The sequence below is a fragment of the Pelophylax lessonae genome (genome assembly GCF_965119305.1).
Source record: "Pelophylax lessonae genome assembly, chromosome: 9".
In the NCBI taxonomy this organism is placed as follows: Eukaryota; Metazoa; Chordata; class Amphibia; order Anura; family Ranidae; genus Pelophylax; species Pelophylax lessonae.
The window spans coordinates 269,405,262-269,432,009 of record NC_138776.1 but is presented as its reverse complement, the minus strand read 5'-3'; the positions used below and the strand labels follow the sequence as shown (position 1 = coordinate 269,432,009).

The 26,748-nt window shown below is 48.5% G+C and overlaps 2 protein-coding genes across 2 annotated transcripts in view; both read left to right on the top strand.

Annotated features, from left to right (window-relative positions):
* LOC309564458 (uncharacterized protein) overlaps positions 1-26,748 on the top strand; it is a 1,566,033-nt gene that overhangs the window by 93,999 nt on the left and 1,445,286 nt on the right. The window lies entirely within an intron of this gene.
* The window catches only part of LOC309564033 (uncharacterized protein), a gene marked incomplete at both ends in the record, with an annotated part of 247,142 nt that overhangs the window by 83,593 nt on the left and 136,801 nt on the right, over positions 1-26,748 (top strand). The window contains 1 exon segment of the mRNA XM_082268657.1: positions 14,876-15,258. Coding sequence (XP_082124783.1) covers positions 14,876-15,258 — 383 coding nt within the window.

The window sequence follows — 26,748 nt, the reverse complement described above, 5'->3', positions numbered from 1 at the left end:
TCAGCAAAGTATGATGGTGTTGCATTGAACGATCATCTACTAAAAGGACCAGACCTTACAAACACTCTGCCTGGAGTACTCTGTAGATTCAGAAAGTATCCCGTAGCGGTCATGTGTGACGTTGAAAAGATGTTCCACCAGTTTCATGTGAAGAATGAAGATAGAGACTTCCTGAGGTTTCTATGGTGGGAGGACGGAGATACAGATACAGAGCCAGCAGAATACAGAATGAAAGTACACTTGTTTGGAACAGCATCGTCTCCAGGTTGCGCCAATTATGGTATGAAGTACCTAGTCAATAAAAATGAAGAGGATTGCCCATCAGCAGCAAATTTTCTTAAGAAAAACTTCTATGTAGATGATGGTCGTATAAGTCTAGAGTCCACAGAATCTGCAATCAAACTAGTGAAAGAAAGCCAAGAGTTATGCGCAAGAGGAAATCTGCACCTTCATAAATTCATCTCAAACAACAGAGAGGTACTGGAATCCATCAGTGACTCTGAACGTGCTTTAACAATGAAGGATGTAGATCTCAATTATGATCATCTTCCAGTTCAAAATGTACTTGGATTTGGATGGAATGTAGAGAATGATGAGTTCTTCTTTGAAGTATCCTTTGAAGAGAAAGTTGCAACTAGACGTACCATTCTTTCCGCAGTGGTTTCTATATATGATCCATTGGGATTCTTGGCCCCAGTGATCCTCAAAGCAAAAGAAATACTACAAGAATTATGCAGACGGAAGTTGGGATGGGATGAACCCATACCTGAAGATTTGAGGCCAAGGTGGGAGGCTTGGATAAGAGACTTGCAGAATTTAAGAGAAGTTCGAAAACCCAGATGTTTTGTACCTCATGATTTCGGAGAGTACAAGAAAATAGAACTTCATCACTTTTCAGACGCCAGTAGTTATGGTTATGGTCAGTGCTCCTACATCAGAATGATAGGAGAAGGAAAAATACACTGTGCCCTGGTTATGGGAAAGACCAGAGTCGCACCTACCAGTATTCAGACAATACCAAGACTTGAACTGACAGCAGCTGTTGTTTCAGCATCAGTAAGCAAATTTCTGAGAGAAGAATTAGAGTTAAAAATAGATGAAGAATACTTTTAGACAGACTAGTAAGAAGAGCGTTGTTACAAATAGGAGACTCAAAACTTGACAAAAAGGGAAAACGTCTCACTACTCCACTCAAGTTGGAACGTCCTATACAGCAGTTAGTTGTTCTACTTGAAAGTGATAAAAGACACTTGGAAGTTGAGAACCTGATAGAAAATTCCCCAAATGCATGTTCAAATCCTACTATAGAGAACATAGAATTATAGGTAATTTTGGTGGGAGTGTAGCTGGCCAGCTAGAACCTGTCCTAGGTTGCTAATATGACCTACATGTATATACAGCTAGACCTGCTAATAACCTCAATACAGTGCATATGTTTATATGTGAGAGACAAAAGCAGAGTTATTTACTGTGATTTCATGTTTGGATGTCACATAACAATTGTATATTGTGTTCACAGAAGCAAAGGAAATTTGCCTGTAAGATTCATTTGTATGCATGTAAGGTAAGCTCAGACACAGCAGAGTTTAAACCAGAAAGCACAGAGTTAAACTTTATTACCCATAAGGAGTTTGTGGCCAATCACAGTCAATCTCACACTCAGCAACAGTCTTGGCCAATCACAGCCAGCCTTACACCCATTTTTTCTCTGAAGCCTCATGCTTTCAGCCAACCTTCTCATTCCACTACAGAAGAGAACGGAATAGACACCCAGATCCACAGAGCAGTTTTATGGAAGCAAGTGGCCAAAAATAGGTAATTATCAGTTATACATGTTCCTATTGTTAGTAATGTGATTAGAGCTGTATACTGAACTAGTTATGTGTTCACTTGTAGTTCCACCAAACAAACAAACTATCAAACTTCAAAAGTTATATTGAATTCAAACTATCGAACAAACCCAAACAACTCTAACAACTCAAAACCAAACCCAAGCAAACAAACTCAAACAGCAATACAGAGAGAAATCTATCCACCATTTGTTATACTGTATTCAGCACATGTTGTACATAGACTGTCTGCTGCAAAAGTGTCACTGTTATCTATGAAGAAAAGTTGAAGTTAATAAAGAAGATATCTTAAGCGTTTGGTGTGCTCTTTAAACCTACTGCTTTCCATAGAACGGTATTAGAGGAATTTATAGAGTAACAGACAGTCTGGTTAGACTGAAGTCAGAGAGATCCAATTCTTCTAATGCCACAGCGCATAAGGCACTTTGTAGTGCTGCGCCTGCCACACAGGGAGTAGACTGACCGCCAGCATACAGGGGGCAAACTGACCACCAGCATACAGGGACACACTGCCCACCATTATACAGGAGGTACACTGCTGCCAGCATAGAGGGGCACACTGACCGCTAGCATACCGGGGCACACTGACCGCCAGCATACAGGGACACACTGACTTCCAGCATACAGGGGGAACACTGACCTCCAGCATACAGGGGGCACACTGACCGCCAGCATACAGGGGCACTCTGACCGCCAGCATACAGGGGCACTCTGAAGGCCAGCATACGGGGGCACACTGACCGCCAGCATACAGGGGGCATACTGACCTCCAGCATACAGGGGGCACACTGACCTCCAACATACAGGGGCACACTGACTTCCAGCATACAGGGGGAACACTGACCACCAGCATACAGGGGGTACACTGACCACCAGTGTACAGGGGGGGTACACTGACCTCCAGCATACAGGGGGCACACTGACCGCCAGTATACAGGGGGTACACTGACCTCCAGCATAGAGGGGGCATACTGACCTCCAGCATACAGGGGCACACTGACCTCCAGCATACAGGGGGCACACTGATCTCCAGCATACAGGGGGGTACACTGACCTCCAGCATACAGGGGGGTACACTGACCTCCAGCATACAGGGGGGTACACTGACCTCCAGCATACAGGGGGGTACACTGACCTCCCGCATACAGGGGGATACACTGACCACCAGCATACAGGGTGGCACACTGAGCTCCAGCATACAGGGGGAACACTGACCGCCAGCATATAGGGGGTACACTGACCGCTAGCATACAGGCAGCACACTGATCTCCAGCATACAGGGGGCACACTGACCGCCAGCATACAGTGGCACACTGACCTCCAGCATACAGGGGGTATACTAACCTCCAGCATACAGGGGGCACACTGACCACCAGCATACAGGGGGCACACTGACCTCCAGAATTCAGGGGTGCACTGACCTCCAGCATACATGGGTGCACTGACCTCCAGCATACAGGGGGTACAGTGACCGCCAGAATACAGGGACACACTGACTGCCATCATACAGGGGCACACTGACCTCCATCATACAGGGGGTACACTGACCGCCAGCATACAGGGGCACATTGACCGCCAGGATACAGGGGGTACACTGACCAGCAGCATACAGGGGGCACACTGACCGCCAGCATACAGTGGCACACTGACCTCCAGCATACAGGGGGTATACTGACCTCCAGCATACAGGGGGCACACTGACCACCAGCATACAGGGGGCACACTGACCTCCAGAATTCAGGGGTGCACTGACCTCCAGCATACATGGGTGCACTGACCTCCAGCATACAGGGGGTACAGTGACTGCCAGAATACAGGGACACACTGACTGCCATCATACAGGGGCACACTGACCTCCATCATACAGGGGGTACACTGACCGCCAGCATACAGGGGCACATTGACCGCCAGGATACAGGGGGTACACTGACCAGCAGCATACAGGGGGCACACTGACCTCCAGCATACAGGGACACACTGACTGCCAGCATACAGGGGGCACACTGACCTCCAGCATACAGGGGGCACACTGACCGCCAGCATACAGGGGGTACACTGACCACCAATAGGCAGGGTCACTGGTTACCAGTACACAGAGAACATAAGAAATCCAGTAAAACATCTACAATGCAACAAAAAAAATCTCAAAAGCAATAAGAGAATCTTGTTAGCTGGTTCCCTCATCTAACGTGCAACAATAAAAAGCCAAAAATGCAGCACTGCCCTACACTTCATCTATAATATTCTACAAATGTACTTATAAGGGCAATGGTGACACCTATACATGAATATCCAGTGCAAATCCACCAATGTATTGCAACATAGCAGTGATGGTGTCACCCCCTCTGCACAAATATTCTGAAAAATTGTAGAGCTTCAATGTGCAAATAATGGTGAAACCCCCCACATACAATAATAATAACAGAGATGCTAATCATCCCGTGTATTAGAATATAGGAGTGATGGTGTCACCCTCTCTGCAAAACAGAAGAAATATTGCAGAGCTGCAATGTGCCAATAGTGGTGAGACCCCCCGATATATAATCATAATACAATGTAGAATTGATGTGCATATTTTATTATTATGATTATATATATATATATATAAATATTTCTTACCTCTTGCAGAGAGGGTGACACCATCACTTCTGCCCGGGTTGGATTTGAATTTTGCCGTCCCATCCCCCCCTCCAAGTCTTTCGTCTTATCTTCTTAACATTTGGTAGTCATATCCCAAAAATTCTAAGAAGTATCTTTTTTTTTTTCTATCTCATGGAGGAAATGTGAGAAATAACGTATTTATCTTACAGTCATTCCATAAACACATCCCACATACACCGCATATATCATTAGAAGAAAATATGATTATAAAATAGTTTACCATTTGCCAATAAAAAAAAAAATGTCCCCAGATTTAATTTTAAAAATCTGGTCACCTTATTGTAATAGGCAGTAATATATTTCTCTCCCCCTTGGTGGGAGTGGAGATGATCCATCTATAAGGATATACAGTATATACACACACAGCACAAGGCCGTGTTCTCACTACGAGACGTTTCTTGGGGCTGCAGTTCCTCTGAGCTCCACAAGGTGGGGATCTCAATTTTACCCGGAGAGGAAGTCTCTATGGAAGACAGGAAGTGATGTCAGCTACAGGCAGGAAGTGATGTCAGGTATAAATAGGAAGTTCCAGGTGAAAGGTGAGTCGGGACGAAGTAGCGAGGAGACATCACTTGGAGTGGCAGCAGAGGAGGTAATAAGATCTTATTTTCACCCAGTAACCCCCCCCCCCCCGTCATGTCCGTCCTCTTTCTCCATAGTCTTTTATCTCCAGCAGATGATGATACACACATATATTATTATTATTATTATTATACAGAATTTATATTGTGCCAGAGAGGCAGGGCCCTGGCGCAAGGAACAAAGAAGGACCCCTTGGCCTCCCTTCAAGCCTGGTGCTCTTCACACTGACCCTGGGGCCCTTTACTCTCGTTGCGGGGCCCTTTATAACAGTCTTGCAGCAGGACCCTTTCACAAGTTCTGCAGTGGGCCCCTTTCCTGCCATCTTGGGGCCCGTCCCACGGTGGTGGAATGCCAGGGCTTGGTCGCAATTGCGACCTTTGTGATCCTGGAAGTTCACCCACTGGTGTCAGTAGTTTTTATTTTTTGATACTTTAAATGTATTATATTTTATTATTTTATTTTTTTACAATGTCACTGACTATGACTCTGTCCATTCAGAAAACTACCCCTTCCTGGTTCTCTATTGTGACACATCCCCTGCAGCAGCTGGCAGGAGAGGGTAGGGATCACAGTGGAGGTGGGGGAAAGGGGAGTACACAGGGGCCCAGAGACAGCAGAACACAAATGAACTGGATAGGAGGAGTTGCGGGGGCAGCATACAGGGGAACCAATCTCCTCCATTTTCCTCCTGCAGCTAAAGGATGAAAAATGAGGACAGTGATTTCTCTACATGCTGCCCCCACCACCCCTCCTGTCCAGGTGGAGCATGGGGCCCAGTTGCAATTGCAACCCCTGTAGTTACGCCTCTGTATTGTGCCAACAGTTTGCACAACGTGATGGCAGACATTACAGTTACAATGCTCATTAGAGCTTACAATCTAAGAGGGAGGGTCAAAGGATACAAAAGGCAATTACTGTGGGGGATGAGCTGATGGAGAAAATAAAACTCCAGTTAGGTGGGGCAGGAAAGACTTCTCTGAAGAGAAGGATTTTCAGGGATGATCTAAAAGTGGACAGAGTAGGAGATACAGACAAATTGGGATAGGGAGTTCCAGAAGATGGGAGAGGCTCAGGAGAATCCCTGGAGTCAAGCATTGGAGGAGGTAACGAGGGAGCTAGAGAGCAGGAGGTCTTGGGAGGAACAAAGAGAATGTTTTGGTTGGTATTGTGAGACTAGGTTAGTGATGTATCTGAGAGCTGAGTCGTGGATGGCTTTGGAGGACACTGAATGGAGGCCAGTGGAGGGATTGGCAGGGAGTGGTGGAGGACACTGAATGGAAGTCAGTGGAGGGATTGGCAGAGAGGGGTGGAGGACACTGAATGGAAACCAGTGGAGGGATTGGCAGGGAGGGGTGGAGGACACTGAATAGAAGCCAGTGGAGGGATTGGCAGAGAGGGGTGTAGGACACTGAATGGAAGCCAGTGGAGGGATTGGCAGGGAGTGGTGAAGGACACTGAATGGAAGTCAGTGGAGGGATTGGCAGAGAGGGGTGGAGGACACTGAATGGAAACCAGTGGAGGGATTGGCAGGGAGGGGTGGAGGACACTGAATAGAAGCCAGTGGAGGGATTGGCAGAGAGGGGTGTAGGACACTGAATGGAAGCCAGTGGAGGGATTGGCAGGGAGTGGTGGAGGACACTGAATGGAAGTAAGTGGAGGGATTGGCAGAGAGGGGTGGAGGACACTGAATGGAAGCCAGTGGAGTGATTGTCAGGGAGTGGTGGAGGACACTGAATGGAAGCCAGTGGAGGGATTGGCAGAGAGGGGTGGAGGACACTGAATAGAAGCCAGTGGAGGGTTTGACAGAGAGGGGTGGAGGACACTGAATGGAAGTCAGTGGAGGGATTGGCAGAGAGGGGTGGAGGACACTGAATGGAAGCCGGTGGAGGACACTGAATGGAAGCCAGTGGAGGGATTGGCAGAGAGGGGTGGAGGACACTGAATGGAAACCAGTGGAGGGATTGGCAGGGAGGGTTGGAGGACACTGAATGGAAGCCAGTGGAGGGATTGGCAGGGAGGGGTGGAGGACACTGTATGGAAGCCAGTGGAGGGATTGGCAGAGAGGGGTGGAGGACACTGAATGGAAGCCAGTGGAAGGTTTGGCAGAGAGGGGTGGAGGTCACTGAATGGAAGCCAGTGGAGGGATTGGTAGAGGGGGGGGGGGGACACTGAATGGAAGCAAGTGGAGGGATTGGCAGAGAGTGTTGGAGGACACTGAATGGAAGCCAGTGGAGGGATTGGCAGGGAGGGGTGGAGGACACTGAATGGAAGCCAGTGGAGGGATTGGCAGAGAGGGGTGGAGGACACTGAATGGAAGCCAGTGGAGGGATTGGCAGAGAGGGGTGGAGGACACTGAATGGAAGCCAGTGGAGGGGTTGGCAGAGAGGGGTGGAGGACACTGAATGGAAGCCAGTGGAGGGATTGGCAGAGAGGGGCGGAGGACACTGAATGGAAGCCAGTGGAGGGATTGGCAGAGAGGGGTGGGGGACACTGGAAGGAAGCCAGTGGAGGGTTTGGCAGAGAAGGGTGGAGGACACTGAATGGAAGCCAGTGGAGGGTTTGGCAGAGGGGTGGAGGACACTGAATGGAAGCCAGTGGAGGGTTTGGCAGAGAAGGGTGGAGGACACTGAATGGAAACCAGTGGAGGGATTTGCAGAGAGGGGTAGCAGATGCTGAGTGGTTGGTAAGGTGGATAACCCTGGCTGCAGCATTCATGATGAACTGAAGGGGGGAGGGGGGGGGGGTAACCCATGTAAAAGTAATCTAATGAGGAGGAAGTTTCAATATTTGAGGCAAGAGATGACCAGGGAGGGAACTAGGAGCTTTATGGTGTCATTGGTAAGGAAAGGGGGTATTTTGGAGATGTTGAGGAGGCAAGATTTGGATGTGGGGCCTGGAAGGATAGTTCAGAGTCCAGAATTACACCTAGCACCCTGAAATGCGAGGACGAGTGGATAATTGAGAAGTTGATTTTGACACTGGGACCAGGTAACCGCGATGGTGCCGCTCTCACACAGGGCACAAAGAGATCACCACATAAGCAGAAAAGCAGAAAGAAATCGAATGCCCTCTAGAGCGCTACTGTTGAAGTCAGCGCCCTATCGGTAAAGATGTAATGCGTATAGGGGGCGGAGCCTTTCCTGCTTCTCGCTGCATCCTCTCTGTTGTGCGGTCTTATTGTATTACGAGCATGTCTCCAAGAAGCGGTTTGTGAGTACCTTTATTTAAATAAACGGCTGTATATGCTTTACCCGCACGGAGAGCATTAGATTTCTTTCTGCTTTTCTGCTTATGTGGTGATCTCTTTGTGCCCTGTGTGAGAGCGGCACCATCGCGGTTACCTGGTCCCAGTGCATCCGTTAGTGAAACCTCCACACCATCCGGTGACACCTGCCTGTGACCCCTGAGGGGTAAAAGCTTTGTTTGGCTCAGGTCTCTGGGTCAAAGTTTAAGGTGAGAGGCTTAGATCTCTGGTGGCGGTGGAGTGGAGCACAGTATTTTGTACTAATCACGTTATTGGGTGATCACAGTTCTGGATACCGGAATGCACCTATGATTTATGGACACTGAGATTGCACTTTTTATTGTATACACAGATTGATTTCCATTATATGTTACACTTTGTTTCTGGCGCAGCACCTTTGATCACAATGCTATGATGCCTGGCCACCCCACCAGGGCAGGAACGAACTGAGCACAGCAACCAGGTACTTGCGGTTGGCAGACAGGCAGAGTGGCTCAACGCCAGGCCAGTTACAAGGCAGGCAAGGTTCAGAATAGTCAGGGTCAAATCCGTAGTCAAAAGGCAGGCAGAGTTCAGAGAGTAGTCGAGATCTGAATTAAGGCCTTCAACAAGGGAATCCAAACAGCAGGGCAGACAAACAAAGAGCTTGGAGCACGTGTTACAAACGCAATATCACAAGCATGGGACTGCAGGCTTGGCTGGCTTCAATCAGATTTGGTCTCCACCCAGAGACTGACCACATCACTCACTTTGCAGATAGACCAAAAGAAAGAAAGAATACATCACAGCCAAAACCAGGATGCTGGAATGATGAGCAAGAGCACAACTGTCAGGAACCATAAACAAGGCAGAGACAGAAAATGTAGTTAAAAATCACACCTTTAATGTAATAGCAAAAATAACACAGAACAGGAACGTAGTCAAAAACAGAAGCCAGGGTTTGGAAGACAGAGCGGGAAATCAGACAAGCCGGGATCAGAAATCAGCATTGTCAGAAGCCAAAAATCAGAAATCAGAAGAGACGTCAGCCAGGCCAAGTCATATCAGGAACACAGCAGAGACACGCTAGAGATGTTGACCAGGCAAAGGCACGGAGGAAATGAGCAAGGCAGTTTAAATAGCAAAAAGGGGCTGGCTGTAGGCTGGACTAATGAGGCAGGTAATGGTAACCAGGTGAATCACTGTGGAAACAATGAATGGCTGGTAATTATCCGACAGCTGAGCAGCCTCTGTGCACTGAGTAGAGAGCTGCTATTAATAGCAGAAACCCAGCCCTGACAACAACACACTCCTGACAAACGGATTATACTACTTTTATTAGTGTGGGGTGGGGGGTGTATTTAAGGAGGATTGGAATATGTATGTCTTTATTTTTTAGGATTCAAATAAGAAAGAGGAAAAAATGTCATTTGTAATAAATATCCGGAATTGTTTTTTTTTTTTTTTCCATAATGATCCCAGTCTCAGGTATTCATCCTAAAATGTGATCAGTAAAGTCTCTGGAGTACACGGAGGTCACAGGAATATGATGAGTCCTGACAAAGCCCACAGAAAAAGTTCATCTTTTATTTTAGAAGAGGTGGAACGCACCCGGGAGAATATGATTCTTTGTGTGCAAAAACCTCACACAGCGCCCCCCACAGCTCCTCCTCCCAATGTCCCTCCAATCAGAGTCAGAATATCGTATGACATGACACTGACCACACAGCTCCTCCTCCTAATGTCCCTCCTATCAGGGTCAGAGAATCCTATGACACTACCCTGACCACACAGCTCCTCCTCCCAATGTCCCTCCTATCAGGGTCAGAGTATCCTTTGACACCACACTGACCACACAGCTCCTCCTCCCAATGTCCCAGAGTATCCTATGACACCACACTGACCACACAGCTCCTCCCAATGTCTCTCCAATCAGGGTCAGAGAATCCTATGACATCACACTGACCACACAGCTCCTCCTCCCAATGTCCCTCCTATCGGGGTCAGAGAATCCTATGACACCACACTGACCACACAGCTCCTCCCCCTAATTTCCCTCCTATCAGGGTCAGAGAATCCTATGACACAGAGGCGTAACTAGAACCTTCAGGCCCCCAGTGCAAGAAAACATGAAGGGTCCCCCTGAGCCCTTGGCAGGGCCCTTCCCACTTATCCTGGGCTGGAGGGCAGCAGGACCTGGATAGGAGGGGCAGTGGGGGTGACACATAGAGGAACAAATCCCCTCCATTTTCCTCCTGCAGCCGCTGAATGCCTATGGGAGGGAGAGGAGGAGAACTTGGCTTTTAGCAGCTGCAGGAGAAAAATGGAGGGGATTTGTTCCTCTATATGCCCTCCCCTTCTCATCCAAGTGTACAGGGGAATTACATGAGCGACAACCATTGTGACCCCTTTAGTTACGCCCCTGGGATGAGTGGCAGCGGTGGTGGTGGGGGATGGGATCAGTGGCAGCAGTGGTGGTTGGGTGGGGATGGGATCAGTGGCAGCGGTGGTGGTGGGGGGATGGGATAATTGGCAGCTGTGGTGGAGGGGGGATGGAATGGGATAAGTGGCAGTGGTGGTGGGATGGGATTAGAGGCAGCAATGGTGGAGGGGTTGGGATGAGTGGCAGCAGTGGGGGGAATGGAATGAGTGGCAGGGGTGGTGGGGGGATGGGATGGAATGAGATAGGGGTGGTGGTTGGGGGGGGGGGTAATGGGATGGGATCAGTGTTGGTGGTGGGGGGGGGGGTTGAGTGGCAGCGTTGAGGGGTAGATGGGAGCAGTGATGGTGGGGGGATGGGATGAGTTGCAGTGATGAGGGGGGATGGGATCAGTGGCAAGGGTGGTGGTTGGGGGGGTGGAATGGGATGAGTGGTAGCAGTGGTTGGGGGGATGGATTCATTTGGAGCAAAGGTGCTGGTGTGTGTGGGAAGGGGGTTGGGAATCAGTGGCAGTGCTGATATTGAGGTATGAGATCAGTGTCACTCCCTTGCAGATCACTCGGTCCCTCCTGCTTGCTAGGTCTCAGTATATCTTTGGCTTTCTTCCTGTGTCTCCAGTAACTCCTATCCCATCATGGGGTCTCCTCACATGGTGGAGAGCTCCTCCCCCTTCACTCTACTGGCCCAGCCCGGGTCAGCTGATTTTCTCTTTCAGTCTCCCGACATTGTATCTCCCTACCCTACTGAACTCAATGGGTGGGCAGAGAAGATGGGCGGGGACCGTGTGCCTGTGAGTACCCATGATTGCGGGCGGAGAGGATGGGCGGGGCGGGGACTGTGTGCCTTTGAGAGTGCACGTTAATGACCAGTGTACTATCTCCCGAGCAGCAGTGGGCCCCCCTACAGTGGTGGAACTCCAGGACCCATTTCACAAGTGCGACTGCTGCAACCCTGGTAATTCCCCACTGCTATGACATGACACTGACCACACAGCTCCTCCTCCCAATGTCCCTCCAATCAGAGTCAGAGAATCCTATGACATCACACTGACCTCACAGCTCCCCCTTCAATTATCCCGCTATCCGACTCTTTTTTTTTTTTTCTGATGCTCTTAGGATGTGGGCTGAACCCCAGGCCTCCTTACTTTCAAAGTAGGGCTGCTGGACCTGCATTGTATGTAATATCAGAAACCTCAGCATGAAGTGGGGTTTAAATAAAGAGACCTGACCAGAGAGGTGAGGAGGATTCTGGGAATGTCATTTGATTTTACTATTTGTGTTCAAATCTAGAGTTTTCCTCCTGTGAAGTGTGGAGATCATATGACCATCACATTGCCTCCACCTCCCTCCCTGATAGAATAGAGAAATAAAAAGAAGATTTGAGAAGTCACCAGAGAGATCGAGTTACTGACAGTAGAGGTGAGCGGTGCTGGGAAGGACGTCATGATGGAGAATCAGCCCTCCCTCACATCACCGGGTAAGAGGAGACTTTATTGTAAAGGAGAGAGCAGTACGGAGGATCCACCTAGATCCCCCATCATCTGATAAACACATAGAAACAATGTATTCAGTCAGTGTGTGTTTCCTACAGATGGATCCAGTAATGGGAACCCACCAGAGAGATGTCCCCGTCCTCTGTATTCCCGGGATTCCACACAGGAAGGTCACACCATCCCCCACCCTCATCAGGTAGATGAGGAACAATCACTGATAGTATCATTAGGATCTGTACATTATCTGCATTGTTACCATTGATGTCATTTTTATTATATAATCAGAGTGGAAACCTGAGAGATTCTAAAGTTGAGGTTAAAGAAGAGATAAAAGAGGAGGATGGGGTGATGGAGGAGTCAGAGTTTCTAAAGGAATGCAAAAATCTGTATCCGGACACCATGGAGGAGTCATCCAGCTACAGAAACCCACCAGAGAGATGTCCCCGTCCTCTGTATTCCCGGGATTCCACACAGGAAGGTCACACCATCCCTCAATGTTACAAGGTTGGTGGATTGGAGCATCTAGAACATGGACTTCTGGAGAGGATGTGTGTTTTTATATATATATATATATATATATATATATATTATCACAATAATGAAGATGATATTCTCTCTCATTTTCTTGGTTTAGAGTGGAGATCCAATCGATATAGAATTTGAGGTTAAAGCAGAAGAAGAAGAGACGTATGTGAGGGATGATCAGCAGTCTATGGAGGAGGATGGAATAACGGGGACATTTATAGAGGAGGACACTCCTACTGAGATCAGCACAGGTGGGTCATTAACACTAAATACATTCCTCCACCCATACTGATCACTGATTGGTCCAGAGTAGGGCGAGGACTGGGTGATATCAGCCTGTAATCCCCTGGTCACTTTCCTGAGCTGTGTTCCCCATCCTGTATTCCTGTATTTCTCTCGGATAATCTTCCTTCTCTGTGCTGCAGACACAATTTATGTCTCTAGACTGAATTTATGGAGATTCTGGGGTTCAGCTGGCAGTAAAATGTTGATAATTAACATAGACGTTGCTTGACCGAGACACCTGGGGTATGTACCTTGGGTCTTCTCCCGGGGTTATTTGCTCTGTTATTTGCTGGCTGTGCCGGGTGGAGGGATATGTCTGTATAGTCTCACACCCAAGTCACTGAGTGCAGTCTCAGGAGATGGGAGGCAGCGGTGTGGAACCTCTGCAACTGATTACTGAACACAAATATTATGACTCCTGACCCCTGCACTATATACTCTGTGTTTTACATTACATACTCCTGACCCCTGCACTATATACTCTATGTTGTACATTACATACTCCTGACCCCTGCACTATATACTGTATGTTGTACATTACATACCCCTGACCCCTGAACTATATACTCTATGTTGTACATTACATACTCCTGACTTCTGCTCTCTCCCCTCTACCCACTGCTATATATACACATAATATGGATTCTCTTTTGTTACACCCATTTCCTACCAGCTGGACATTTTATATCTGATGATCTGATTGGAGGACAGACTTTTACATGGTGATAATAATGTGATAACATCCTCCAACTTTGGAGCCTTAAACAGAAAGTGATAATGAGGGAGGAGTCAGTAACCCAATGATGGTGGTCTTCAGGATCAGTCCAGTCTTCATCTTGGTTGTTCTCCCCCCATCCTCACTCTCTGACCTCTGGTGAGACTCAGCCCCGCTGTTATTCATGACTGAATCATGGACTAAATAAGGAAGTGCGGGACTTCTTGTGTTGGGAAGATGGCAATGAGTGATAGAGGGGGAGGGGACACTCGTCCTATAATCCCTTCATCACTGTCACTCCTATAAAAGACAGTTCTCGTTGTTTCCTCACTCTCTGACTAAGGATCATGAATAAAGAAATTAACTGGTAGGAGATCAGAGGACCCATTTACTAGTTACCTTGAGGGGAGAATTGTAAGTTCTTCAGAGACAAAGCTGCCTGATGTGGGCGGAGTCCTGGTTTAGGGGAACCAATCTGCTGATGTCTAGTAATCTTTGTATTTCTATTTTAGTACATGGACGGGAGATGAGGAAAACCTCAGAGGATTGTCTCACTTTGTCTCCAGACTGTAAAGTAGAAGATGAGGACATCACACAGTATAGTCCAGGAGAAAACCCGGCTACCTCAAATGTCCATCCGGCACCACACAGTGTAAATGGACCATCGTATTCCTCTTATCCTGAGGAACCTCAGACTGTGAGGGACGGTGCCGGACCATCGTATTCCTCTTATCCTGAGGAACCTCAGACTGTGAGGGACAATGCCAGACCATCGTATTCCTCTTATCCTGAGGAACCTCAGACTGTGAGGGACGGTGTCGGACCATCGTATTCCTCTTATCCTGAGGAACCTCAGACTGTGAGGGACGGTGCCGGACCATCGTATTCCTCTTATCCTGAGGAACCTCAGACTGTGAGGGACAGTGCCGGACCATCGTATTCATCTTATCCTGAGGAACCTCAAACTGTGAGGGACTGGGCTGTCCTTACAACAAATAAGAGGTTCTCCTGTACTGAGTGCGGGAAGTGTTTCCATTTTAAATACAAGCTTAATGTGCATAAAAGATCTCACACAGTCGAGAAGCCTTATTCCTGTCTTGAGTGCGGGAACTGTTTTTCAGCGAAGTCCGATCTTTTCAAACATCAGAAATCTCACACTGGTGAGAAGCTGTATTCCTGTCCTGAGTGTGGGAAATGTTTTTCACGGAAGTCCACTCTTTCCATACATCAGAGATTGCACACTGGTGAGATGCTGTATTCTTGTCCTGAGTGCGGGAAATGTTTTGCACAGAAGCTCGCTCTTTCCACACATCTGAGATCTCACACGGGGGAGAAGCCATATTCCTGTCCTGAGTGTGGGAAATGTTTTTCAGCGCAGTCCAATCTTTGCGCACATCAGAAATGGCACACTGGTGAGAAGCCGTATTCCTGTCTTGAGTGTGGGAAATGTTTTGCAATTAAGTCACATCTTTCCACACATCAGAGGTTGCACACTGGTGAGAAGCCGTTTTCCTGTCCTGAGTGCAGGAAATGTTTTTCAGAGAAGTTCGCTCTTTCCACACATCAGAGATTGCACACTGGTGAGAAGCCGTATTCCTGTCCTGAGTGCGGGAAATGTTTTACACAGAAGTGCCATCTTTCCAGACATCAGAGATCTCACACAGGGGAAAAGCCATATTCCTGTCCTGAGTGAGGGAAATGTTCCTCACTGAAGTCCTGTCTTCCTGTACATCGGGGCTCCCACACATCCCTGGAGGTGTATTAGTGCCTTGAGTGCGGGAAATATCTTCTATATGAATGTTGGTGGACATGTGGGGAAGAAGCACACCCTGATATACACCTCAGATATACTCCATGACTGATCTTCATCATGTAAGAAACACTTCATAAGGAGATCAGAGATCACCAAAGACATGGATGAAGTGTTGTCCCGTGTTGGCCATTGATAGCAGGATAAAAATAAAAATGGAGTCCTTACCTTTCATTGGCTGAGTACATTTTGTGCGGGAAGATTTCACAAACAGTTACAGATCTGGTTGTTATAAATGTGTTGATGAAATGTGACCCACATCCCCCCAGTCATGGCGAATTGGGATCTCCTATAATGGTCAGTTCCATCTAGTGGCCATAATGTGCTTTCCTGACAGATGTCTATGGCAGCATACGTTTGGGTAGCCCCGCCCTCGATCCTCCCCCATAAGACTCCACCCCCATAAATGTTCAGGATAAGCCAATGACTGCGTTCCTTTTTTTTGTCCTCCTCACTTATAGGACCATTTTTGTATGAAGTTTTTCTATCTATTGGAAGTATTGGTGGGCGGGTCTGGTGCTGGGCAGCTGTGCGGGATGTCAGGAGCTTCCTTTAGTATCCAGAAGTCTTCCAGGATGTCCCGAGTGGTCATTGAGTCCCCAGATCTCAGCGGGGTGGTGTTATTGCACACATATGTAGAGGATCCATGCCTGGAGAGTGGGCCCTGCCATCGGTGGCCATTTGCATTGGCTGGGAGCCCAGCTGTTAGCGGGTGGCCATTAAGTGTTAGACACGTGAAATTCGTTTCGGTGTGAATACAAATTCCAACAAATTTTTGGTTATTCCTAGATTCCGATGTATCCAAATCTCCAAATAAAATTGTAATGAATTTAGTTGAAATCTGTTAAAATTTGTTTCGTTTATTCGTTTGCTAACGTATTCCAACTTCGGAGCGATTCGAATTCGGATCAGTCAAAAAAAAGGATCGACCGATGCAAATTTTGTGTGAAGAAATAGCTGGTTGTTAAGGAGCAAGCTGGGAAGCTGTTTACCCGCATCCTTACCAACCATGACTCATCAGCTGTCAGCGGGCTTCCCCACTGACAGATAAATGGAAAGAAAACAATGCTGGTGTTCCGTGAAGAAAATGCTTTTCTCACGGAAAAACGAAAGCCCGTCAATAGAAAAAAATGTTGTGCTTCCCCCCCCCCCCCCCAGTCCATACCAGGCCCTTCGGGGGCCAAAATGTAAAAAAAAAAAAACAGCATGGGTTCTCCCCTAAAATCCATACCAGACCCTTTATCCCGGCAGGTCAGGAAAGTGGGAGGGATGAGTGAGAGCCCCCCCTCCTTGACCTACCAGGCCACATGTACTCAACATGGGGGAGTGGGTGCTTTTGGGAAGTTCTGCCCCCCACCCCAAAGCACCTTATCTCCATGTTGATGGGGATAAGGGCCTCTTCACCACAACCGTGGCCTGTGCTTGTGGGGGTCTGCAGGCAGGGGGCTTGTCGTAATCTTAAAGCCCCTTTTACCAAGGGGCCCCCCACATCCTGCCCCCCCCCCCATGTGAATGAGTATCGAGACCATAGTACCTGTACCTATTCACCAAAAAAGTGGCAAATAGTTATAAAAACACACACGTAATTTTTTTTAATGAGTCCCAACATCCTATCTGTTCAGAGAAATGGGAACCTACAGATGTTCACAAGGAACCACTGTCATATGTGTGGACTTTAAGAGCACAGCATGAGACAGATAACAACTACATGGATTTATCCTAAAATAACATTTATTGATTTATCTAAAACCAGATCTCAATAAAATGAGGAAACTGGCCCCAAACTGAGCTCAGCTCGTACACAGGAGATCAATGTCTCCTACTAATTTCACTCATGTACATCATACATATATAAGGATAAGTTGGTATATATCATAAGGTTCGTGTAGGTATAGATATTTCCTCTCTTCACTTAGATGGAACATTTAGTGACGGCCATGTACTTTTTTACTGAATATATCTTATTATTATTATAACAATCTCCTTACTATATGGATTTTTTGTGTCAGCTTTTTTTGTATACATGTCTGCATCATATTTGTTACTGATGTCAACATTTGTATCAATTACTGTATGTATAATAAATGACTACGTTCAGATTCTATTTTTGTATATCTTAGTTGGTGACCTGCCTCATTTAAAGTCCCATGACCTCTGTTTTCTGTTTGCATTAACCATTAGGGATGGCGGCACGTCACTGTGTTTGCTTTGGATCATATTCCTCTATCTTCGTCTTCTCTTAAAATGAACAGACTCGATATTAGTGTTTCACAGGGGCGTAACTACAGGGGTTGCAGGGGTTGCAATCGCTACCGGGCCCCATGCTCCAGGGGGCCCGGTAGCAAACCAGTGGGTGAACTTCCAGGATTGCAAAGGTCACACTTGCGACCGGACCCTGGCATTGCACCACTGTGGGGAGGCCCCAAGATTGCAGGAAGGGGGCCCACTGCAGAACTTGTGAAAGAATCCTGCTGCGGGACCGTAATAAAAGGCCATGCAACAAGTGTAAAGAGCCCCAGGATTAGTGGGAAGAGCCCTGGGCTTGAAGGTAAGGGCCCCGGCCAGGGGTCTGGGGGGCCCTTCATGGTTTCTTGCATCAGGGCCCTGAAGGTTCTAGTTACGCCTCTGGTGTTTCATAAACATAGAACATAATCTGTATTTATGTACATCATAATAAATACAAACATGGCGTACTAGCACACGGCCTTCCTTCCAACCCCCAAAAAATTAACCCGACCTGGGGCAGACACAGGGGGAAAAATCGGACCAAAATGTGTGTGTATATATAGGTATCGGTCCAGATGATCCTAGGTACAAGATAAAATATATATGTGTAGTAGTTTGATCTTAGACATACAAATTCTTATACAATAAGAAGGCGGGATAGAAACTACACTTTATAGAAAACCGACAGCCGGCAACACGGTTTTACATGGCAATAGCTTTCATCCAAACACCCGGTACATAGTATACCCTACTCCCAGTATCTTAGATTGCATAGAATCTGTTCGAACGACGAAGATTTTAAATGGGAGGCGGATTCCCTTCGAAAGAGACTGTTTATTAGAGGCTATTCGCGGACTACACTGCGAAAAGCTTATAATAGGACTTATAAGCACAAAAGAGAGGAAGTTATGTTCCAAGGCCTGAAACAACCAAAAACAGAAATAGTCGGTTTAATAACACCTTATACTAGACAACATACACAAATTAGAAAATACTTCAACAACATTGGTACAGACATCCATGCTCTCATCTGCCAGGACTCCGCCCACTGTCCAATATACTCCATGGCTATTGGATCAGTATGAATCATCAAGACAGCATGAGCTGTGTCCCTGTTAGGCAGAGAAACCAAAAACTATATCCACTCATTCTAGCACCTACCTAGGAGGGCTCTACATCTGTATGGCAGGGTCTGTTTGATTATTCACCTGCTGGGATGGTGCTCTGATGTGAGAAGCTGCAGTGTCAGTATTCCTTTAGCAGTAATGAACCCTTTACGGGTTTTTCTCACCCAGCAATCAAACAACTGTTACACTGTCTTTTTGGACACCTTAGGAGACTTCAGCAGCCATAGTTTGAATTGTGAATAAAAAAATAAAATACTACATAGGTTGAGTAACAATTTATATATGTTATCATGTTTTTTTCCTTAACAATGCGGAGTTCTCCCTTGCACCATGTCTGTTTATCATGGATTTATTTCTTACTGCGACAGGTCCTTGTGCCGCTGCAGCCTAATCCCACCAGCATACAAGGGGCACACTGACCTCCAGTATACAGGGGGCACACTGACCTCCAGCATACAGGGGGCAGACTGACCGCCAGCATACAGGGGGCACACTGACCTCCAGCATACAGGGGGAACACTGAATGCCAGCATAGAGGGAACACACTGACCTCCAGCATACAGGGGATACACTGACCGCCAGCATACAGGGGGCACACTGACCGCCAACATACAGGGGACACACTGACCGCCAGCATTAAGGGGACACACTGACCGCCAGCATACAGGAGACACACTGACCGCAAGCATACAGGGGGAACACTGACCTCCAGCATACAGGGGGTGCACTGACCTCCAGCATACAGGGGGTACACTGACCTCCAGCATACAGGGGGTGCACTGACCTCCAGCATACAGGGGACACACTGACCGCCAGCATGCAGGGGGTACACTGACCTCCAGCATACAGGGACACACTGACCGCCAGCATGCAGGGGGAACACTGACCTCCAGCATACAGGGGGAACACTGACCTCCAGCATACAGGGGGAACACTGACCTCCAGCATACAGGGGACACACTGACCGCCAGCATACAGGGGGTACACTGACCGCCAGCATTCAGGAGACACACTGACCGCCAGCATACAGGAGACACACTGACCGCCAGCATACAGGGGGAACACTGACCTCTAGCATACAGGGGGTACACTGACCTCCAGCATACAGGGGTACACTGACCGCCAACATACGGGGGGTACACTGACCTCCAGCATACAGGGGGTACACTGACCTCCAGCATACAGGGGGAACACTGTCCTCCAGCATACAGGGACACACTGACCGCCAGCATACAGGGAGCACACTGACCTTCAGCAAACGGGGTTACACTGACCTCCAGCATACAGGGACACACTGACCGCCAGCATACAGGGGGCACACTGACCTCCAGCATACAGGGGGAACACTTGACTGCCAGCTTAAAGGGGGTATACTGACCTCCCAACATATAGGGGGCACACTGACCTCCCAACATACAGGGAGCACATTGACCTCCAGCATACATGGGCATACTGACCGCCAGCATATAGGGAGCTACACTGACCGCCAGCATACAGGGAGAACACTTGACCGCCAGCATACAGGGGCTACACTGACCTCCAGCATACAGGGGGAACACTTGACCACCAGCATACAGGGGGTACACTGACCTCCAACATACAGGGGGCACACTGACCACCAGCATACAGGGGGCACACTGACCACCAGCATACAGGGGGGTACACTGACCTCCAATATACAGGGGTACACTGACCTCCAGCATACAGGGGGTACACTGACCACCAGCATACAGGGGGGTACACTGACCTCCAATATACAGGGGTATACTGACCGCCAGCATACAGGGGGCACACTGACCTCCAGCATACAGGGGACACACTGACCGCCAGCATTCAGGAGACACACTGACTGCCAGCATACAGGAGACACACTGACCGCCAGCATACAGGGGGAACACTGACCGCCAGCATACAGGGGGAACACTGACCTCCAGCATACAGGGGGTACACTGACCTCCAGCATACAGGGGTACACTGACCTCCAGCATACAGGGGGTACACTGACCTCCAGCATACAGGGGGTACACTGACCTTCAGCATACAGGGACACACTGACTGCCAGCATACAGGGAGCACACTGACCGCCAGCATACAGGGGGCACACTGACCTCCAGCATACAGGGGGTACACTGACCTTCAGCATACAGGGGGAACACTGTCCTTCAGCATACAGGGACACACTGACTGCCAGCATACAGGGAGCACACTGACCGCCAGCATACAGGGGGCACACTGACCTCCAGCATACGGGGTCACACTGACCTCCAGCATACGGGGTTACACTGACCCCCAGCATACAGGGACACACTGACCACCAGCATACAGGGAGCACACTGACCGCCAGCATACAGGGGGCACACTGACCTCCAGCATACGGGGTTACACTGACCTCCAGCATACAGGGACACACTGACCACCAGCATACAGGGGGTACACTGACCTCCAGCATACAGGGGGAACACTTGACCGCCAGCTTACAGGGGGCACACTGACCTCCCAACATACAGGGGGCACACTGACCTCCCAACATACAGGGGGCACACTGACCTCCAGCATACATGGGCATACTGACCGCCAGCATATAGGGGGCTACACTGACTGCCAGCATACAGGGGGAACATTGACCTCCAGCATAAAGGGAGAACACTTGACCGCCAGCATTCAGGAGACACACTGACCTCCAGCATACAGGGGGAACACTTGACCACCAGCATACAGGGGGGTACACTGACCTCCATCATACAGGGGGGTACACTGACCACCAGAATACAGGGGGGCACACTGACCGCCAGCATACAGGGGGTATATTGACCGCCAGCATACAGGGGGCACACTGACCTCCAGCATACAGTGAGCACACTGACCTCCAGGATTCAGGGGGAACACTGATCGCCAGCATACAAGGGGTACACTGACCACCAGGATGCAGGGGTACATTGACCTTCAGCATACAGGGGGCACACTGACCTCCAGCATACAGGGGGTACACTGACCTCCAGCATACAGGGGGCACACTGACCACCAGCATACAGGGGGTACACTGACCGCCAGCATACAGGGGGCACACTGACCACCAGCATACAGGGGGTACACTGACCGCCAGCATACAGGGGGCACACTGACCTCCAACATACCAGGGGGCACACTGACCTCCAGCATACAGGGGGCACACTGACCACCAGCATACAGGGGGCACACTGACCTCCAGCATACAGGGGCACACTGACCTCCAGCATACAGGGGGTACACTGACCTCCAGCATACAGGGGGCACACTGACCGCCAGCATACAGGGGGCACACTGACCTCCAGCATACAGGGGCACACTGACCTCCAGCATACAGGGGCACACTGACCTCCAGCATACAGGGGGTATACTGGACCTATGGACTTATAAGTGCAATGGTGACACCTATACATGAATATCCAGTGCAAATCCACCAGTGTATTGCAGCATAGCAGTGATGGTGTCACCCCCTCTGCACAAATATTTTGAGAAATTGTAGAGCTTCAATGTGCAAATAATGGTGAAACCCCCCACATACAATAATAATAACAGAGATGCTAATCATCCCGTGTATTGGAATATAGAGTGATGATGTCACCCTCTCTGCAAAAGAGAAGAAATATCGCAGAGCTGCAATGTGCAAATAGTGGTGAGACCCCCCGATATATAATCATAATACAATGTACAATTGATGTGCATATTTTATTATTATGATTATATATATATATATATTGGGGGGTCTCACCACTATTTGCACATTGCAGCTTTGCAGTATTTCTTACCTTTTGCAGAGAGGGTGACACCATTACTCCTGCCCGGGTTGTATTTGGATTTTGCCACCCTATCCCCCCCTCCAAGTCTTTCCCCTTATCTTCTTAACATTTAGTAGTCATATACCAGAAAATTCAAAGAATTATCTTTTTTTCTATCTCATGGAGGAAATGTGAGAAATAAGTATTTATCTTACAATCATTCCATAAACACATCCCACATACACCGCATATATCATTAGAAGAAAATATGCTTATAAAATAGTTTACCATTTGCCAATAAAAAAGTAAAAGTCCCTGGATTTCATTTTAAAAATCTGGTCACCTTATTGTAATAGGCAGTAATATATTTCTCTCCCCCTTGGTGGGAGTGGAGATGACCCATCTATAAGGATATACAGTACATACACACACAGCACAAGGCCGTGTTCTCACTACGAGACGGTTCTCAGGGCTGCAGTTCCTCTGATCTCCACAAGGCGGTGATCCCACTTCTACCCAGACAGGAAGTCTCTATGGAAGACAAGAAGTGATGTCAGGTATAAAGTTGAGCTGGGACGATGTAGCGAGAAGACATCTCTGGGAGTGGCAGCAGAGGAGGTAATAAGATCTTATTTTCTATTTACACCCAGTAACCCCCCCGTCATGTCCGTCCTCTTCCTCCATAGTCACTGTGACCTCTTTTATCTTCAGCAGATGATGATACACACATATATTATTATTATTATTATTATACAGAATATATATTGTGCCAGAGGCGCAGGGCCCTGGTGCTAGAAACCATGAAGGGACCCCCAGACCCCTGGCCGTTGCCCTTCCCTTCAAGCCTGATGCTCTTCCCACTGATCCTGGGGCCCTTTACTCTTGTTGTGGGTCCCTTTATTACAGTCTTGCAGCAGGACCCTTTCACAAGTTCTGCAGTGGGCCCTTGTCTGCCATCTTGGGGCCCTTCCCACGGTGGTGGAATGCCAGGGCCTGGTTGCAAGTGTGACCTTTGTGATCCTGGAAGTTCACCCACTGGTTTCAGTAGTTTTTATTTTTTGATACTTTAAATGTATTATTTTTTATAATTTTATTTTATTTTTTTACAATGTCACTGACTATGACTCTGTCCATTCAGAAAAGGAAGGAGCTGGAAAATTACATATTTACCGACCCCCTTCCTGGTTCTCTATTGTGACACATCCCCTGCCGCAGCCGGCAAGAGAGGGGAGGGAGCACAGGGGGGTGGGGGCAGGGGAGCACACGAGCCCAGAGACAGCAGACCACAAATTAACTGGATAGGAGGAGTTGCGGGGGCAGCATACAGGGGAAACAATCTCCATATTTCTCCTGCAGCTACAGGAGGAAAAAGGAGGACAGTGATTTCTCCACATGCTGCCCCCACCACCCCTCCTATCCAGGTGGAGCATGGGGCCCGGTTGCAATTGCAACCCCTGTAGTTACGCCCCCTGTATTGTGCCAACAGTTTGTATAACGTGAGGGCAGACAGTACGCAATTACTGTGGGGGATGAGCTGATGGAGAAAATAAAACTCCAGTTAGGTGGGGCAGGAAACACTTCTCTGAAGAGAAGGATTTTCAGGGATGATCTAAAAGTGGACAGAGTAGGAGACAGACAAATTGGGATAGGGAGTTCCAGAAGATGGGAGAGGCTCAGGAGAATCCCTGGAGTCAAGCATGAGAGGAGGTAACGAGGGAGCTAGAGAGCAGGAGGTCTTGGGAGGAACAAAGAGAATGTTTTGGTTGGTATCGTGAGACTAGGTTAGTGATGTAACTGAGAGCGGAGTTGTGGATGGCTTTGGGGGACACTGAATGGAGGCCAGTGGAGGGATTGGCAGGGAGGGGTGGAGGACACTGAATGGAAGCCAGTGGAGGGTTTGGCAGGGAGGGGTGGAGGACACTGAATGGAAGCCAGTGGAGGGATTGGCAGAGAGGGGTGGAGGACACTGAATGGAAGCCAGTGGAGGGATTGGCAGAGAGGGGTGGAGGACACTGAATGGAAGCCAGTGGAGGGATTGGCAGGGAGGGGTGGAGGACACTGAATGGAAGCCAGTGGAGGGTTTGGCAGAGAGGGGTGGAGGACACTGAATGGAAGCCAGTGGAGGGATTGGCAGAGAGGGGTGGAGGACACTGAATGGAAACCAGTGGAGGGATTGGCAGGGAGTGGTGGAGGACACTGAATGGAAGCCGGTGGAGGGATTGGCAGGGAGGGGTGGAGGACACTGAATGGAAGCCGGTGGAGGGATTGGCAGATAGGGGTGGAGGACACTTAATAGAAGCCAATGGAGGGATTGGCAGAGAGGGGTGGAGGACACTGAATGGAAGCCAGTGGAGGGTTTGGCAGAGAGGGGTGGAGGACACTGAATGGAAGCCAGTGGAGGGATTGGCAGGGAGGGGTGGAGGACACTGAATGGAAACCAGTGGAGGGATTGGCAGGGAGGGGTGGAGGACACTGAATGGAAGCCGGTGGAGGGATTGGCAGGGAGGGGTGGAGGACACTGAATGGAAGCCGGTGGAGGGATTGGCAGAGAGGGGTGGAGGACACTGAATGGAAACCAGTGAAGGGATTGGCAGAGTAGCAGATGCTGAGTGGTTGGTAAGGTGGATAAGCAATAATCACAAACCAGGCGCTCCTGGGATCACTGTAGGGTGGAGGGATAGAAATAAGCCTGTGAGGCTCCCCAGTGGTTTTTCTGCTGCTAGCCAATGAGCATAGGAAGGGTGCTGATATGGACAAAAGTACATGAGGAAGGCAGCGCATGAACCACACCGGGATGCAATGGATAAGGAAGTCAGGTGAACATCCAGTATAGAAAGGGTTAACAGTTTATTGGTATTGATAACCGAAAAACAAAGTACATAAAATGCTTACATCCCCCTGGGCTGGAGTCATGACTTGATAAAGTGCATAGCGCGAAACATGTAGTCATGGCAACCATATACCTTGTGTTCCACCCTGGTTCCTGGTATTTTCCCGCAAGTGGTGCCAGTCCGGCTGATCTTACCGCTACGGAACTACAGCGGAGTCCTTTCATCCTCACACCGGCTGGTTTCCGGCTTTGTGCACACACTGCTCAGCAGTCCTGGGAGACTGACCTCCTCGCACTCGTGTTGCTTGCTGTCAGGTGCCCTTGTCCACTCCAGCCCAGGGGGATGTAAGCATTTTATTTACTTTGTTTTTCAGTTATCAATACCAATAAACTGGTAACCCTTTCTATACTGGATGTTCACCTGACTTCCTTATCCATTGCATCCCGGTGTGGTTCATGCGCTGCCTTCCTCATGTACTTTTGGTAAGGTGGATAACCCTGGCAGCAGCATTCATGATGGACTGAAGGGGGGGGTAACCCATATAAAGGTAATCTAATGAGGAGGAAGTTTCAATAGTTGAGACAAGAGATGACCAGGAAGGGAACTTGGAGCTTTATGGTGTTATTGGTTAGGAAGGGGGGTATTTTGGAGAAGTTGAGGCAGCAAGATTTGGATGTGGGGCCGAAAGGATAGTTCAGAGTCCAGAATTACACCTAGCACCCTGAAATGCGAGGACGAGTGGATAGTTGAGAAGTTGATTTTGACCCAGAAGTCAGGGGAAGCGGCACGTGGGGAAGGAAATATTATGAGCTCGGTTTTTGATAGATTGAGTTTGAGGAAGTGATGTGACATCCATGTTTATATTTCTGTTAGTAAATTAGTTATATGTGAGGAGATTGATGGAGTGAGCTGAGGGGTAGAGACAAAGATTTGGGTGTCATCAGTGTAGAAATGGTATTGGAAGGCATGAAGGCTATGAGCTCACCCAGGCAAGAGGTTTAGATGGAGAACAGGAGTGGTCCAAGAAGAGAACCTTGTGGGACCCCGACGGAGAAAGTAAGAGGAGAGGAGGAAGTAAAGTTGTGACTCTGAAGGTGTGGTGGGATAGGTAGGATGAGAACTAGCGAAGAGTACAGTCACTGAGACCAAAAGGATTGGAGTTTTTTAAGAAGGAGGGGGTGGTCTACTGTGTCAAAGGCAGCAGAGAGGTCCAGAAGTAGGAG